This window comes from Glycine max, chromosome 18, assembly GCF_000004515.6.
Source record: "Glycine max cultivar Williams 82 chromosome 18, Glycine_max_v4.0, whole genome shotgun sequence".
Taxonomy (NCBI): Eukaryota; Viridiplantae; Streptophyta; class Magnoliopsida; order Fabales; family Fabaceae; genus Glycine; species Glycine max.
The window spans coordinates 43,868,746-43,885,695 of record NC_038254.2 but is presented as its reverse complement, the minus strand read 5'-3'; the positions used below and the strand labels follow the sequence as shown (position 1 = coordinate 43,885,695).

At 35.0% G+C, this 16,950-nt stretch overlaps 1 protein-coding gene across 4 annotated transcripts; it reads left to right on the top strand.

Moving 5' to 3' along the window:
• The first annotated feature begins 1,235 nt into the window (after positions 1–1,235).
• LOC100818009 (E3 ubiquitin-protein ligase PRT6) lies at positions 1,236–16,663 on the top strand. 4 transcript variants are annotated; one of them, XM_041012281.1, is made up of 20 exons: positions 1,236–1,614; positions 1,891–2,961; positions 3,168–4,336; positions 4,468–4,608; positions 6,690–6,933; positions 7,011–7,721; positions 8,075–8,269; positions 8,389–9,074; positions 10,075–10,126; positions 10,219–10,855; positions 10,941–11,149; positions 11,232–11,773; positions 11,851–11,955; positions 12,926–12,992; positions 13,179–13,256; positions 13,835–13,903; positions 13,991–14,096; positions 14,190–14,327; positions 15,517–15,749; positions 16,469–16,663. In XM_041012281.1, the coding sequence occupies exons 1-17, from the start codon at positions 1,543–1,545 to the stop codon at positions 14,063–14,065; spliced, it is 6,123 nt and encodes a 2,040-aa protein (XP_040868215.1). In that variant the 5' UTR covers positions 1,236–1,542; the 3' UTR covers positions 14,066–14,096; positions 14,190–14,327; positions 15,517–15,749; positions 16,469–16,663. The 4 variants fall into 4 exon arrangements, with proteins under 4 accessions (XP_040868215.1, XP_006602591.1, XP_003552169.2 ...); XM_006602528.4 differs by having other exon boundaries at positions 15,372–15,749; XM_003552121.5 differs by having other exon boundaries at positions 15,369–15,749.
• Positions 16,664–16,950: the final 287 nt, after the last annotated feature.

Here is a 16,950-nt window from a genome sequence, read left to right as displayed (position 1 = left end):
TCTCATGACACCTAAACATACTTAGTGGATAATCTTGAACTTGATCTTGGATTAGTGGGCTAAACCATATAATCATAATTAGTGAAATTTTGGCTCCAAATTTGGCTACACCAGTTCAAATTCAAGTGAAATTTGAATAGAAATTCAAATTTCCCTCCAATTTTGTGTAACACTTAGGCTATAAATTTCCCTCCAATTTGAATAGAAATTCACTATTTGTGTGTGCATTTTTTCAACTTTGATTATTTGAAAATTACACTTCAAAGTTCAGACCTCATTTGAGGCATAAAATTTCGTGCTCCTTCTCCTATTCTCCCTCCACTTATCTTTTCTTACTTTCAAGCTCTTATCCATGGCTTCCTATGATGGTGAACTTGTTCTTGACTCATCTTCTCCTTGAAGTGGTGTCTCTAATTATCTTTCTTCCTTCTCCATTTCGCTGTCATTGATCTTCAAGAAGCAAAAGACTCCATCGATGAAGAAGATCTAAGGCCTACAAAATCAACTACCCACATTCATTTATTTTTTATAAAAGCCACATTTTTTCTGTAAGGTTAATTACCATGGTTTTATTATTATTTTTTTGAATCTCCCTAAAAGGTCAACGTGATCAAGGTGTGACTATGTTAAGGGATGTGTTTAAGTTAATCGCTCAAAAAGGTGAAATCTCCTTAGAGTAAAGAGTCCGTATGATATAACATGATAAATAGACATTTTAATCCTTATTATAGTTTGAAAGTAATTTTTTTAGTCCTTGTCATTTACATTTTAATTCTCTTTTAGTTCTTATAGTTTGAAAGAAATCTTTTTAGTTCTTATACTTTATTTTAATTTCCTTTTAGTCTTTACCATCAAAATTGAGTAATATTATCAATTATAATTAATCATAAAAATATTATCAAGTAATTCGTAACTAATTTATCGCAATATAATTTATAATAAAAAATAATTGATAATTTATAACTAATTTGTAACTAATTATTTTTATATGTTTTTTTAGTAAAGATTAAAAAATAATTAAAATACAAATTATATAACTAAAAATATTACTTTCAAACTATAAGGACTAAAAGAGAATTAAAATAAAAATTATAAAAAATAAAAAGATTATTTTTAAATTATAAGAACTAAAGAAAAATTAAAATATAAATAATAACAACTAAAAAATATATGAATAATAAAATTATATAAATCAAATCAGTAATTAAAATAAAAGAAAAAGAAATAAGGGAAATGAGTGACTGAACCGCTGTATGAAGAAGACAGGAGGCAAGAGAAAAGAGTGTGAGTGTAAGTAGCTTGCAAACAGCATCATCATCGTCATCCTCATCTCTCCATCGGTTCCCTATGGGATCGAATTTCGCAGCACAATTTGGGGCTTTCCGGAAATCCAATTAGGGATTTCAACGGTTCTTCTCTCCGTTCCGTTCTCGTTTCGTCGCGGAATCACAAAACTGAAAACAATCAAACCTGGGGAGTGAAGGTTCAGGCTTCGATCCTCGCTCCTTGTGCTGTTGCCTCCTTCGGTTCTGGCGCTCCGTCATGGCCGATAACATGGAAATCGATATTCCCTCCGATTCCCAGCCGCTCAAGCCTCGCGATCGAGTTGTTCGGGTAACAATCGCGTTTTTCCCTATTCACGTCGCTTTTAATCGAAATTCACACTCGTGGTGGCTTGATCACTGTTTGATTCGCTTTGCATTTGGTGAAGGATTTTTATGGATTGCTTTATTAGATGGTTTACCTGTTTTGAATTGTTTCTGTCGGTTTGGATCGAATGATTTATTTATTTTTTGTTCATGGATGCAGATTGTTGAATTTTGAAATTTAGGGTTTGAAGTTTATTTTTTTAATTGTGTGATTGATATGCTGTTTTGGCTCGGTTTGCAGAGGCTTGCCCAGTTTGGTGTTCCTGAGGAGCAGCTCGACCAACCTGGTTTGGTTGCTTTTGTTAAGGATAAGAGGGCGTTGATACCTGAGCTGGTGTCTGTGATATTGCCTACTGATGCGGAAGTGGCAGATGCATGGGAAGCTAAATTTTCTTCTAAGAAGACGGCGGTGGGTGTGATCATGAAGAAGAGGTTTAACGAGAGCATGGTGTGGTTGCAGTGGTTGATGTTTGAGGGTGACCCGGGTGGTGCACTGAGAAGGCTTTCCAAGATGTCTGTTGGGCAGAGGGGTGTCTGTGGGTCTGTTTGGGGCAACAGTGATATTGCTTACAGGTGTAGGACATGTGAGCATGACCCAACGTGCGCAATCTGTGTTCCTTGTTTCGAGAATGGGAATCACAAGGGCCATGATTACTTTGTTATATACACGGGCGGCGGTTGCTGTGATTGTGGGGATGTAACCGCATGGAAGCGTGAGGGATTCTGCTTGATGCATAAGGGTGCTGAGCAGATACAACCGCTTCCGGAAGAATTTGCAAACTCCGTTGATCCTGTGCTTGGTTCCCTTTTCAATTGTTGGAAAGTCAAGCTAACATTGGCGAGTGAGTCAGTTACTGAAAAAAAGCATGTAGCAAATGAGCTAACTTATGCCGTGGTTGATATGCTTCTAGAATTTTGCAAGCATAGTGAGAGTTTGCTCAGTTTTGTTGCTAGGTTGTTGTTTTCTTCTAATGGTTTAATTTACATGCTGGTGAGAGCTGAGAGGTTCTTAACTGAGGTTGTTGTAAATAAACTCCATGAGCTACTCCTGAAATTGTTAGGAGAACCAAAATTTAAGTATGATTTTGCTAAAGTTTTTATCACTTACTATCCAACTGTCATAAATGAGGCCACAAAAAAAAACAATGACTCTTGTCTAACGAAGTACCCGCTACTACCCACGTTCTCTGTGCAGATACTTACTGTGCCCACTCTTACCCCACGTCTTGTGAAGGAAATCAACCTACTTACCATGCTGTTGGGATGCTTTGAAAATATTTTCATTTCTTGTTCTGAAGATGGACGCTTACAGGTAATGAGTTGCTACATTTTAGGTGATGTGATGTCAGGATGTGCCAGAATAATGAGTTCATGTTTGGTTCTTATCCTTTTCAAGTTGTTCTAGTTGGGTAGTTAGTTAAGAATTTTATATTAGTGAAATGTAGCTACACTTCTCATTAATTTGTTTTTAATCATCTTTCATGATGTTTCATTAAAGTATATGGGACCTTTTTGTAGGTTTCCATGTGGGTAGGTTTATATGAGACAACAATACGTGTTATTGAAGATATTCGATTTGTTATGAGCCATGTGGTAGTGCCCAAATATGTAACTAATGACCAGCAAGATATCTCAAGAACATGGATGAGACTTCTTTCCTTTGTACAAGGGATGGGCCCTCAAAAGAGAGAAACAGGTCAACATATAGAAGATGAAAATGAGAATGTCCATTTGCCTTTTATTTTAGGGCATTCTATTGCCAATATTCACTCTCTATTGGTGGATGGGGCATTTTCTGATGCTAGCAAGGGAGAAATGGATGGAGAAATTGTTTGGAGCTCTAGTAAGAATGATTCAGATGATGGAGATAATCTAAGGCATGCAAAGGTAGGACGGAGATCTGAGGAAAGCTCTGCATGTAATGTGACCAGTAGGAATAGTGCCTTAGCTTCTAGAAAGCTTCATGAGATAAAAGCCGATGCCTCTTCTCAGCTGCCTCTTCCACTTTCTGTCTCTTGGTTGATATACGAGTGTTTAAGGGCTATTGAGAATTGGTTGAGAGTCGAGAATACCCCTGGTGCAATTCCTAATGCACCATCTCCGAACAGTGGTGCTGTCTGTGATGGCAATTTTTCAGCATTTAAGAGAACAATATCCAAGTTTGGAAGGGGTAGATATACATTTGGTAGGCTTGTAAGTTCTAGTGAAGATCATGGTAAGCAGTGTTCTGAAAATAATGAAATTGATTCAGAAAATACCTGTATGCGTCCCACGTTTGATGATAATGCCATGGAAGAAGATTTCCCCGTGGAATCAGATGGTCCGCGTTTTTTGTCATTGCCTGATTGGCCACAAATAGCCTATGATGTTAGTTCACAAGATATATCTGTACACATTCCATTACATAGATTGCTTTCCATGCTGTTACAGAAGGCAATGAAAAGATATTTTTGTGAATCTGAAGGGTCAGATGTGACTCATGTTTCTTCAGCTAATTCATTGCCGACTAGCTACAATGACTTCTTTGAACAAGCTTTACGAGGAAGTCATCCATATGGTTTCTCTGCCTATATAATGGAGCACCCATTGAGGATTAGGGTCTTTTGTGCCGAAGTCCATGCTGGAATGTGGCGTAAAAATGGAGATGCTGCTTTATTATCTTGTGAATTGTATAGATCAGTACGCTGGTAAGTCAATTTTGTGTTACTATATACTGTATCTGAGGACTGAAACTCATCCATGTTAGAGATATTTCTTTCTCTGCTCAAATCTCAATAATCCATTACATTATACTATATCAGTTTGTTTATTTTGACAGGTCTGAACAAGGTCTGGAGCTTGATCTATTTCTTCTTCAGTGTTGTGCTGCACTAGCTCCAGAGGATCTATTTGTCAGTAGAATTCTGGAGCGCTTCGGGCTGTCAAACTACTTATGTCTAAATGTTGAACGGTCTAGCGAGTATGTCCTCTCCTGCAACAAAGCAAACTTTTCATGCATATTTGTTACTTTGATGAAATGCTTAAATGTGCAGTATTATATGAAGTTAATGGCATGCAAGTTCTTGAAAAATATAACTGTTTTCTGGATTGACCATTTTTTGTTGTGGTCCTTCAGCAGCTTCTTTAGTCAGTCTTATGTTGTTTTGTAGTTCTTTTATTAATAACTCGGAATGTGCACATGTCTTAGAATGTGAGTTTGGGCCTTACTCAACCCTATAAAACTGGCTTGTAATGTGAGGGTTGCCCCCCACTTATATACTGTAGTTAGTCTTATCTTGTTACTTTTTTATGCTTTATGGGTGAGAGTGGGTGTTCAGCCTACATCCCAAATTGGGTCACTCTCCAGTCTCTCTCCCCCCAACCCCCAAAACAATTCTACAATTGGGTAGTGTTTTTTTTTTTTACATTTATAATTAATCATGAACAAATTACAGCAACACCCCCTGAGGTTTCATGTAATTACACAAGAATCCCTAGTTTTTTTAACCATTACTTTCACCTCCCTTGTAGGGGTGTTAGTGTAAGATTTAAGTGGATGTCAGTGTAATGTATTAAAGGGGTGTTGGTGTAGGAAAATAAAAAAAGGTGGGATTATGTGTAATTTGATGAAAGTTCAGGGGTGTTGTTGTAATTTGGTCATTAATCATATATTATACTATTATAAAACTATAAAGTATTTTATAATATCTAAGAATATTTTAAAATATAGAAAAAAATATAGATACGTAATTATATATTGTATAATATTATTTAATAAACTCAAATGTATAATCTATAACATAATATAATAATAATAATAATAATTTATGTGTATAAACAAAATATATAAATAAAATGTAATACTTAAATAAAATTACTATATATATATATATATATATATATTATGCTTTCTTATCTCTTATCTTGTTATGCTTTTTGGGTGAGAGTTGATGTCGGGTCTACATCCCAAATTGGGCCACTCTCCCGTCTCCACCCCCAAACGATTCTACAATTGGGGAGGTTTTTTTCTTTTCTTTCCATTTTATAATTATATATTATGCTATTATAGAAGTATAGAACTATAAAGTATTAAAATATTTAAGAATATTTAAAGATATAGAAAAAATATTAATACATAATTATATATTATATAATACTTCCCGGGTCCTTTATATAAGAAACAGATCACCAATTCATTAAGACCAATAAAAGTAGATAAGTTAGTTAATTTAATTAATAATATTATAAATTTAAATATTATTTCAAAAATACCCATAAAAAGTTGTGGTAACGTTTAATGACACTCCACATCGAAGGGATGCTGTTTTTTCAACCAATGAATGCATTTGTACAGGTCAATAAATGCATCCATTTGCATGGAGAATGAATGAGCATCTTTCACTATAAATTAAGGGTATAGTCTTGCTATGGTCTTGTACCTCTCTTCCCATGTTTTCTCATCAATATTTTGATCTTTTATACATAATGGTCCTTTGTACAAGAAACGAATAACTAATTCATTGAGACCAATAAAAATAGTTAAGTCAGTTAGTTTTAATTAATAATGTCATAAATTTTAATTTATTCCAAAAATACTCTTTAAACTAATTGGGTTAAGTAGTGGTTACTTTTAATGACCCTACAACTCCACCAATCAGTGTAACTTGTATTGTTAATAGACCAATTAATGCATTAGAAATGAGTAGATGCCTCATTAATGGATTTCACAAGATAAAGGGTAAAAAAGAAAACTAGCAATTAATACATCTAAGTTGGTGTATGTTTCTTATAATTAGGACCAAAATAGAATACTCTTTGTTTCTTATATAAAGTACCGGAGGGAGTATATTAAAACTGGCCAACAATTACTAGTGTCCATATCATCTTACTATGCTTCTCACCTGTTGGTGAATGTCAAATTTTACTTTCCTTATGGAAACAGGGACATTTGCTGATTTATGTTTCATTTTGTTGCAAGATTTTTCTTTTTGTCTTGTTCCCATGCTCTTGCATGATTTGCTTCTCTACCTTGTTTAAGAATGAATGCTTTATTATTTTCAGATATGAACCTGTTTTAGTCCAGGAAATGCTTACTCTTATTATTCAGATAGTAAAAGAACGACGCTTTAGTGGGCTAACTACTGCTGAATGTTTGAAAAGAGAACTAATTTATAAGTTATCCATTGGTGATGCCACTCATAGTCAATTGGTTAAGTCTCTTCCTCGTGATCTCTCCAAGTTTGAACAACTTCAAGACATCTTGAATACAGTTGCTGTTTATTCTAATCCATCTGGATTTAATCAGGTTTGTTCCACTCTTGGAAAAAATTATCACTTTCTTTTGTTAGCCTGTGTTTACCGAGATTTTATCTTTTATGTTAGGGTATGTATTCTCTGCGATGGCCATTTTGGAAAGAATTGGATTTGTATCATCCACGTTGGAATTCAAAGGATTTACAAGTTGCTGAAGAAAGATACATGCACTTCTGCAGTGTCTCTGCACTAACCACCCAATTGCCCCAGTGGACCAAAATTCATCCTCCTTTAAGGGGGATAGCCAGAGTAGCCACTTGCAAAGTTGTTCTACATATTATCCGTGCTGTGCTATTTTATGCTGCTTTCACTTTTAAATCATCTGAATCTTGTGCTCCTGATAGCGTTCTTCTACCTGCTCTACATTTACTGTCATTATCATTAGATATCTGTTTTCAGCAGAAAGAATCTAGGGAGAATACATGCCACGATGTGTCTCATCTTCCAATAATAGCCTTCTCTGGAGAAATAATTGAGAGTTCTTTCGGTGAACAAAGCTTGTTGTCACTTCTTGTTTTACTGATGGAAATGCACAGGAAGGAAAATGTCGACAACTTTGTGGAAGCAGGTGGTTGTAGTCTATATACTCTGATTGAAAGCTTACTGAAGAAATTTGCTGAGATTGACAACAGATGCATGACTATGTTGCAAAAACTTGCCCCTGAAGTGGTCAGTTATATTTCTGAATATGTTCCGACTAGAGACTCAAGTGTCTCATCGTCGGCTTCTGATAGTGAGAAACGCAAAGCAAAAGCTCGAGAGAGGCAGGCTGCAATAATGGTAGGCTATTGTGTTTTCATTCTGTTTTAGTCAATGATAATAAAGAAATGCTATATTTTGTTTGCAGTCCTTTGCATGATTTATTGCTATTCGGATGAAAGACAAATATGAGACATGATGTTAATTATCTGAATATTTAAATTCTAGAATACTGTGAAATACACTTGCTTTTCATATCTTCCAGGTGCGTCTGTTATATGCTAAGGAAGCCATATGGTTGCAAATATTCTCAATTGAGTTAATTAGCTAAACATGCTTTAATATGCTTTTTCATCTAGCCACCTTGATCTGTTCTGTTGCGCCAATTTATTTGTCTTCACCATTTGATCTTGTTTACTTTCCTTCTAATGTAGGAAAAAATGAGAACCCAGCAGTCTAAATTCTTGGCCAGCATTGATTCCACTGTTGATGATAGTTCACAACTTGGTCATGAAGGTGACTTAGACACTGAGCAAGATGCAGAAGAATTCGATTCTAAACAAGTTGTTTGCTCCCTTTGTCATGACCATAATTCAAAACATCCTATCTCTTTTTTGATTCTTCTTCAGGTATATGGCAGTAGCATACCAGCTGTAAGCTAGATCAAGCATAGCTTCTTGTTTGTTGGATTGCATTATTTTTTAATTTTATTTACTCTTAATTAATACATTTTTTTTGTGTGTATAAGAAATCTAGGCTTGTGAGTTCCGTTCACCGGGGTCCTCCATCGTGGGCCCAACTTTGTCGATCAGATAAAGATCACACACCTATCATTAACACCAAGGAGACGGATACATTGCCTATGAACTGTAATTCAGTTAGTTCAGGATCAACTTCATCTTCCCACTTAAGTCAATTTGTTCAGAATGCTGCGAAAGAATTAGCTTCTTGTGGGAAACCTGGGGAAGCTCTTACTTTTCTGCAATATGTCAAGAATAAGTTCCCAGCTTTGTCAAATTTTCAGCTCCCAGACACATATTATGATGAAAAAGAAAATACACCATATACTTTTGAGACTTTAGAACAGGGTATGTACTTCTCCATTTGTGCTGAAATGCATGATCTTCTGTTATCTTCGAATTTGATGAATGAGGATGAGAAAGTTTCAATTGCTGGAGGGAGTTCAAATCTTATAATAGACACTGGATCTGTATTGCTTGGGAAATATACCGCCGATCTTCTGCAAGAGATGTCAGAAATTTCTTCTGTGTCTGAAAGTGCTTCTAATGAGACTGCTTCTGTAGAATCAACATCACAGCATCCAGCATATGATGGATTTGGCCCTACAGATTGCGATGGAGTTCATCTTTCTTCCTGTGGGCATGCAGTACATCAAGCGTGTCTTGATAGATATTTATCTTCATTAAAGGAAAGGTATGCTTAAGATAGAGTTATCAGTGCAACTTATGTTGTGTTTATTATCTTTGAATGCCTTTCCTAGTTGCTATACCTGAATGTATAGCATTTGAAATCCCTTACCTGAATGTATAGCATTTGAAATTCCTTTTTCACTTTTCACTTTGCTGTTATGTACCAAATGTTCTTTCCAGATTGTTAGAAATATATTATAAAGCTACCCATGTGTCTCCCTAGTTCCATTTTTAATATTGTATCAAAGTCTACCTATATAGAATTTAGAGAAGGATTTGAGGCCAAAACTGTTATAATTCATTTAATAACAAGCATTTTTGGAGTGTTGTGTGTGATGCCCTTGGACCAGTTTTTGTTAACTGGTTTCACTGGTTTGGTAGAAGTTAAGAAGCCATGTTTATGTAGAAAGGTGCTTTCTGTGCTATACTTTGGTACATATGATACACAAATTTTTAGAATATTTTGGGAGAAATTGGTTGATAGCAGCTTCTTTGGGATATAATAATGCATTGGGACCCTTATCTACTTGATGTAGCAGAGCTCATATGTTTTTTACTTTTTAGAGTGGTTTCCCATACAGATATGTTAAGAGATTGGGACCACTAATTTTTGTTTTCTTTTACTTGTATTTTCATTTTTTAAGGAGGATCAATTATTGTCATCTCTTTTAACTCATCTTTTCTCTTGTCCTGGGATCCCTCATTGGTATGCTGTCAGTTAAGTCACTATAAGTTCTTACTGATATTTGCAGTTTGCCCTGGCCTTGGAATGGAGGGAGCCTCCCTCACCATAAACTTTCATGTACCAAACTACCAAAATTTTTTGGAGATATTAAGTTCAATCATTTGTTCATACAGATAATTTAGTTCTTCAATCAAATCAAGTCTGATTAACCTAAATGACACTCATATACACAATACAGAAATGGTTAATATGCAATGAGTAGATGGTCAAGTTTTTTTTTTGCTGTGGAGTAATTATTATTGTTATTGTAACTGGGCAGATCTGTCAGAAGAATTGTTTTTGAAGGAGGACATATTGTTGACCCAGATCAGGTTTAAGTCTTTTCTAATTTCTTTTTTTCATTTTGTTATGACACCTTTATAATCTTTTCACTCTCTTCCAAATGTTCACTCTTTTTTTCAAGGGAGAGTTTCTCTGCCCAGTGTGCCGCAGACTTGCAAATTGTGTCTTGCCAACTTTACCTGGAGAATTACAGAAGCCTTTTAAGCAGTCTACCATCTTGAGTACTGATTCAATAAATACTGCACCCCCCTTAGCTGAATTGAGTGAATTGACTTATTCACTTCGCCTCCACCTAGGCTTAAAGCTTCTGCAATCTGCTGCCAATGCAGTTGGGAAGGATAAATTTCTAAATGCTATTCCTTTGCATCACATTGATAGAACTAGAACAAATCTTGAAAACTTCATACGGTGGCTTTCTAAAATGTATTCCCCTTGCAAAGAAGAGAAGCTATCAAGATTTTCCAGACTAAACCACTCAATGCTAATGTGGGACACTCTCAAGTACTCTTTGACATCAATGGAGATTGCTGCCCGGTGTGGAAAGACTTCTTTAACTCCAAACTTTGCTCTTAGTGCATTGTATGAAGAACTCAAATCTTCAAGTGGCTTTATCTTATCCCTGATGCTGAAACTTGTTCAAAAGACACGAAGTAATAATTCTCTTCATGTGCTACAAAGATTTAGAGGTGTTCAACTCTTTGCAGAATCAATTTGTTCTGATGTTTCCCTGAATTACACAAATAATGAGTCTGGGACAGGTATGGTTCTTGTTCCTACTGAATGTGACCTAAGAGTTTTATATGTTATTGATTGTTCCATTTCATATCTGCTATGCATCCTCAGGTGATATGTTAAGTATCTTAAAGCATATTGATATGGACCTGTCAAACACCTACATTAGCTTTTGGAGTCAGGCTTCAGATCCTGTACTTTTCCATGACCCTTTCTCAACATTGATGTGGGTTCTCTTTTGTCTACCACACCCGTTTTTGTCATGTGAAGAATCCTTGTTATCCCTAGTGCATGTTTTCTATATAGTAGCTGTAACCCAGGTTGGTCCCCTTGCTTCTAACTTATTAAATGATATGTTCTCTTGTCTGGTATCTATTTCATAATCATTTTCCTTGGATACAGGCTATAATTTTGTATTATGAGAAATCTAAGGATAAACCATCAAGGGAATCAGCTCTTTCAGATTGTCTGATTACCGACATATATAACGTGATGGATGAGTCTGGATATACCCAGCAGTACTTTGTGTCAAATTATTTTGACCCTAATGGTGATATTAAAAATGCTATTCGGAGGTTTACTTTTCCTTATTTGAGAAGATGTGCATTGTTGTGGAAGATACTCTATTCTTCTATCCCTGCACCATTCTGTGATGAGGAAAATATATTGGATAGATCATGGATTGCCCCAAAGGACACAATGGACAGGGCCAATATTGAGATATTTGAGGTCACTAAAATTCAAGAGCTCGAGAAAATGTTTAAAATTCCCTCTCTTGATGTGGTTCTCAAGGATGAACTTTCAAGATCTACAGTCTCTATTTGGTGTCATCATTTTTGCAAGGAATTTGACTTGCGCAGAATTCAGCAAAATATGCATGTAACACCTGCTGTTCCATTTGAGTTAATGAGATTGCCCAATGTTTATCAGGATCTTTTGCAGAGGTACTTTTAATTATTATATGGTTATGCAAGGTACCATATTACTATTCTTTTTATTCTTACAACATCTACACAAGCAGATGTATCAAACAGCGCTGCCCTGATTGCAAATCAGTTCTTGATGAACCAGCTTTGTGCCTACTGTGTGGTAGATTGTGCTGTCCTATTTGGAAATCATGCTGCAGGTTCATTTCCTACCAATTTCATCATTGATTTTACAGTTTATGCTTGGAAATGCATTTTGACATTTAATGTTTTGTCTCTGGTTCTTAAGTTGTAATTCAATAATGACAAGCTATATTTTAATTTTTTACTTGGGTTCAGATCCAACTGAACTACTTTCTCAAGCTGATTGGTGGCTGCAATATCATTAACTTGAGCTACTAACATGAGTTTCTATGTATAAAAATGTATTTTCCAGTTTTTACAGATTTGTTCCCTTGACCATCTCTTATCTTAGAATTGAAGTTTTCTTTATTTTTTAATTATGTCTTTTAGTGTTCTAGGCTATTCTCTAAACTACATTAAACAAATGTGGTGAGTTAGTAGACCATGGTCTGCGGCATTAATTGATATTTCAAATTGATGACAGGCTACAAAAACTGACACATGATTGATATAGGTGTGAGTTCCATTTATCAGTGAAGGTTTTCTTTTTTTGGTTGGGAGTTGCAGAATAATTATGGAAGTAAAAATTAGGTGTTCATAATGCAACAGTGTTTAGAAGGTTACGAGTTTGATGGCATTCTAATTTGGTTTTTGTTGTCATTATTCTTTTTCTTGTGGACCCAATGAAGAGGACAAGATGATTAGATCTTTCTCCTTTAATATCTAATGACTGGTTTACATATATTGTAAAAATAATTTGTTCTAACGTAAATGGATTTTTTGAGAACTCAGTCATTGTGCAGCTTGATGTAACTTCCATTACATTATGTAGTCTTGTGATTTATGCATATGTTGCATAACAATATAACAGTCAAATCAGTAGAGTTAGCTGGTGCAGAGCATCAGTACCTCCGTTCAAATTTTTCTCAGTTTTGGGTCTTATTTTGGAGCAGAAATTTTCATTTGACCTTGGTTCTTTTATATTTCTAATGCTTTTGTTTATTTATGTGAATTTGAAAGGATTCTTTTTTTTTTAAACATCTTAAGGGAAAATGGATGCCAAACTCATGCCGTAGGCTGTGGAGCTGGTACTGGAGTGTTTCTGTTGATTAGGGTATCATGTTCTTTCTCAAACTTGATTGAGTTTTGAATCACTTGTCTGCTTAGGATGTATTGTTCTTTTTTAGTTTCCTTTATCTTGTTTTTGAGCTATCTTGATCAGCCTCCTCTTGTTTTTTATTGACTAATTAGTTCTTTGCTTCGATACTAAAGTAATAATGAGTCGTGCTTGTGCTGACAGAGAACAACAATCCTACTACTGAGATCTGCACGTCAGGCCCCCTGGCCCTCTCCTTACTTAGATGATTTTGGCGAGGAGGTAAGAGTCCCTTCGGCAGCTTTAATAACATACATAACATTATTCATGTTTTTTTTCTTTCACCTAGAAGCTGATAGAACCCAGGAAGTTATATAATATAATTATTTAGAGAACAGTTATAGTATTAGTTAGGTGGTTATTGTACTAAGGTTAGGCTCTTAGCTCAAATAGTAAGAAGGTGATAGAAGCCAAGGGAGGTTCGTTCTAATTGTTTGCTCTAGGGAATTGAGCAGTAGTTCAGTTGGAGAAAAGGGAAGCCCGAAGGGGAAACCATTGGAAGGAGAATTGTCTCCTTTTTTTCTGTTCAGATTTTCTCCACGAATGATGCATTCATTAGAGTTCGAAACATTAGAATATTATGATTCTTAATTGTTTGTGCTTATACTAGCTATATTTTATGCTAGTACTTTCATTATAAATATTATCAATTATTCAGATTCCATAGCATTCATGATTGCTTGTTTTGGAATTCTATTTAAGCTATCAGGATTTAGGCACTTGACATGTAGTTAGAAGTTCAAATTTATTGTATTTCCTGTTCTTTAAATTTCTCTTATTTGTAATGTTCTTTACTTCAGGATTTTGAAATGAATCGAGGCAAGCCACTTTACCTGAATGAGGAACGCTATGCTGCTTTGACTTATATGGTAAGGAAATATTCTGTCTTTACCTGTTATCTTTCAATTTTCTTATATCAATAAACATTTTAAACAATGTTTTTTTTATCTGCTTAGGTCGCTTCTCATGGTCTGGACCGTAGTTCCAGGGTTCTTGGTCGGACCACTATTGGTTCCTTCTTCCTGGTTTAGTTCAAATTCTACATGTTTACTTAGTGTGAAGGTCTGGCATTTGAATTAGCATAGCTTCTATCTTTGCTTTCTTTTCCTCCTATGTTGTTTGCTGATCACTGTGTTGATGACTTTGTGCATGCAGAATTTTTTACTGGACAGATCTCTGGAGGATGGAAATCAGTTCTAGATATGCCAATTATCATGTCATACACTCCTCTGACTAAACAGAAGATCACTAGTCCATACTGTGTCTTATGCTAAAAATGGACGTCTCATTAAGGTGTGCATGCTATGATTGAATTTTATTTGTATCAATTTCAATGTCATTTTTACCATTGGAAGGATGTTCTTGGATAGTAATGATTAGGAAAATAGTGAGCTTTTCATATATTGGCAAGGGCTAATAGTTGGGGGACTTTCCCGTACAGACTACTTGTTTATGACACCAATTAATTCGAAATCAGTATGATTTAGATCAGGAAAGATGGACTGCAAACCCAATGATCCATATGTTCCTAGAAATTCATTGATAGATACTATTGTAGTTAATTAGAAGTCTGTTAGTGAAGGAGTTAGGTTAGTTGGGTGGGCTGAGATAGTAGAAGGCATATTGCCTATAAATAAGTAGGAGGTTGAGAGAGATCTTTCTTGTCATTTAGGAAAGGATTAGACTCCTAAAGTGAGGAGAGGGGAGAGTCCTGGTCTCTCAAATATCCAGGGAAATCATTCATTTTGTAATTTATTCAATTCCGTGATGCGTTTAGTTAGGGTGTAACACATACATTTCAAACTTGTTCTTTAGAATTTAGATCTTCCCACAAATATTAGCTCTGATTCTGACAGTAATGCTGTGTTTGGTTTAGAGAATGGAAATATAGAAAAGAAAAATATTTGAATTAAAGTAGAGTGTAAAAGGTGCGGACCCACATAAAACCCACATTATTTCTCTCCCCCTCCCCTCAAACAAACACAGCATAAGTGTATTAAACTCCAGCCAGTTTTGTTTTCCACACTTTAGAATCATTTTGAGCTGTAAATAAATTTTCCTCTACTGTATTTGAACAAAACATGAATCTTTTCTTATATTTAGTCCTATCTTATTGATTTGGTATTCTAAAGCTCTGCATGCAATTCTCTGAACAATCACCTGTAGAATACGTATGTCCTTGTTGACTGTTGAGACTTCTTCAGTTGTATTTTTTATTGCCCCTTTATCATTTTGTAAATTTTTTAAAATTTACTTTTTACTTGGCACTGAAGTAAAGTAGTATACGAATTTTATGAATTTATACTTACAAGGTTATCTCTTTTCACACGTCAGTAGATTGATACAGTAAAGATTTTAAACTTGGCACCTGTCAGAGAATCTACCTGCTGGTCAGGGCTGTACAGATTCTGCCAATGCTGACATAGCTGCTAGCTTTCTTCTGCTCCTTGCCTTACCATAAAGTACGTTTCCAATGAAGTAGGTGCACATGTGTACATATATCATATCATACTACTGAGAGGAGCAATTGCTTCAAGGCATAGTTTGTGGAATTATGGGCTTATCAGTGGTTTAGGATGTCTGAAGACACTCATGTTGCAGTTCTGTATCCCTTCCTCTCCTTTTCCTTTTAGTTGGGTGTTTAGCTGGGCCATCTCCTCTACCCAGGTTGAGGAAGCAGGACGATTCCCTATTTATGGGCATATTGTATACAAGGTATATATATTACTGATTTCTACTGTCAATATGTTTTCTTTTTAGTATATTTGAGGAACAATGCTAATAGACTAATAGTAAAATTTGTGCTGCTCATTTTCAAGTGTCTCGTGATAATATTATCGTATTTTGGTAAATTAGGTAATTGATTGAATTGGAATGTTAGACTAGTTGATAAGTATATTATCTAGCCATTGTTGGACTGCCGTTTGAATTATACTAGTGGTGGGTGGGTGGATGTTGTGAAGGAAAGGGATTTTCTGTTTGAGCTTTCTCATAAGTTTGTGGAGTTGCTCATTTGAATCAGGAAAGAACCGCACTGTAAATAAAGTGATAATATGAAATTTTATTAGTGAAACTCAAATAGATTCATTCGTTCAAGAAAAAAAATAAACCCGGACAGAGTAGAATTTAAAAGTTCCTTTCTCTTACATCACGGGTTAGTTAGAGTAAAAAACGGGAAGTTTAAAAATGAGTACTGATAATTATGGCTGTGCTGTGTTCAAATGCTTTGTCAAATTTAATTTCTGTAGTCTGTTTGAGTTTCACTTCTACTGTGAACGGGAATGTTTGCTGAACGTAAAATTAAAGGATAGAGTTCAAAATGGGTTGAAGTGACAGTTGGTGAGAGTGTAGCATTAGATTTCTCTTTGCACGTTCATTCTTCGATTTATTTACTTTTGCATTTTTTTGAAGATTGCGTTTTCATTTTTTACAAGGTCTATCACCCAATGCTTTAAAAATTGGCTCGGACAGTCGAACCGACTGATTGGACTAAGAATTGGGGACAGAGCTTCGGTTTGAATCGGCCAGTTTTGCGGTCGAATTGGTAAGCCGGTCCGGTTGAACAATTGAACTAATATTTATTTTTTTGTTTAAATGCAAACTTACCCAGGAATTGAAAGACCTAAAAATTATTCAAAAGTCTTACTACTAAATCACTACAATTAATTAGTCAACTTATGACGGTGATTAAAAAAAGTAATGAATCAAATTACATTAGTATAATTTTGATAATTATTATATTATTTTATAATTTTTAATTGAATAATTTTTCTTGAAAATTACTATTGAATTGAAAGTTCATTTCACATAGATTATGTATGTAAAATTTTATATTAATTCAAAATTATTTGATGTCTCGTTTATATAAATTAAAATCGATATAATATAAATATTTTAAAATATATTAAAATATAAA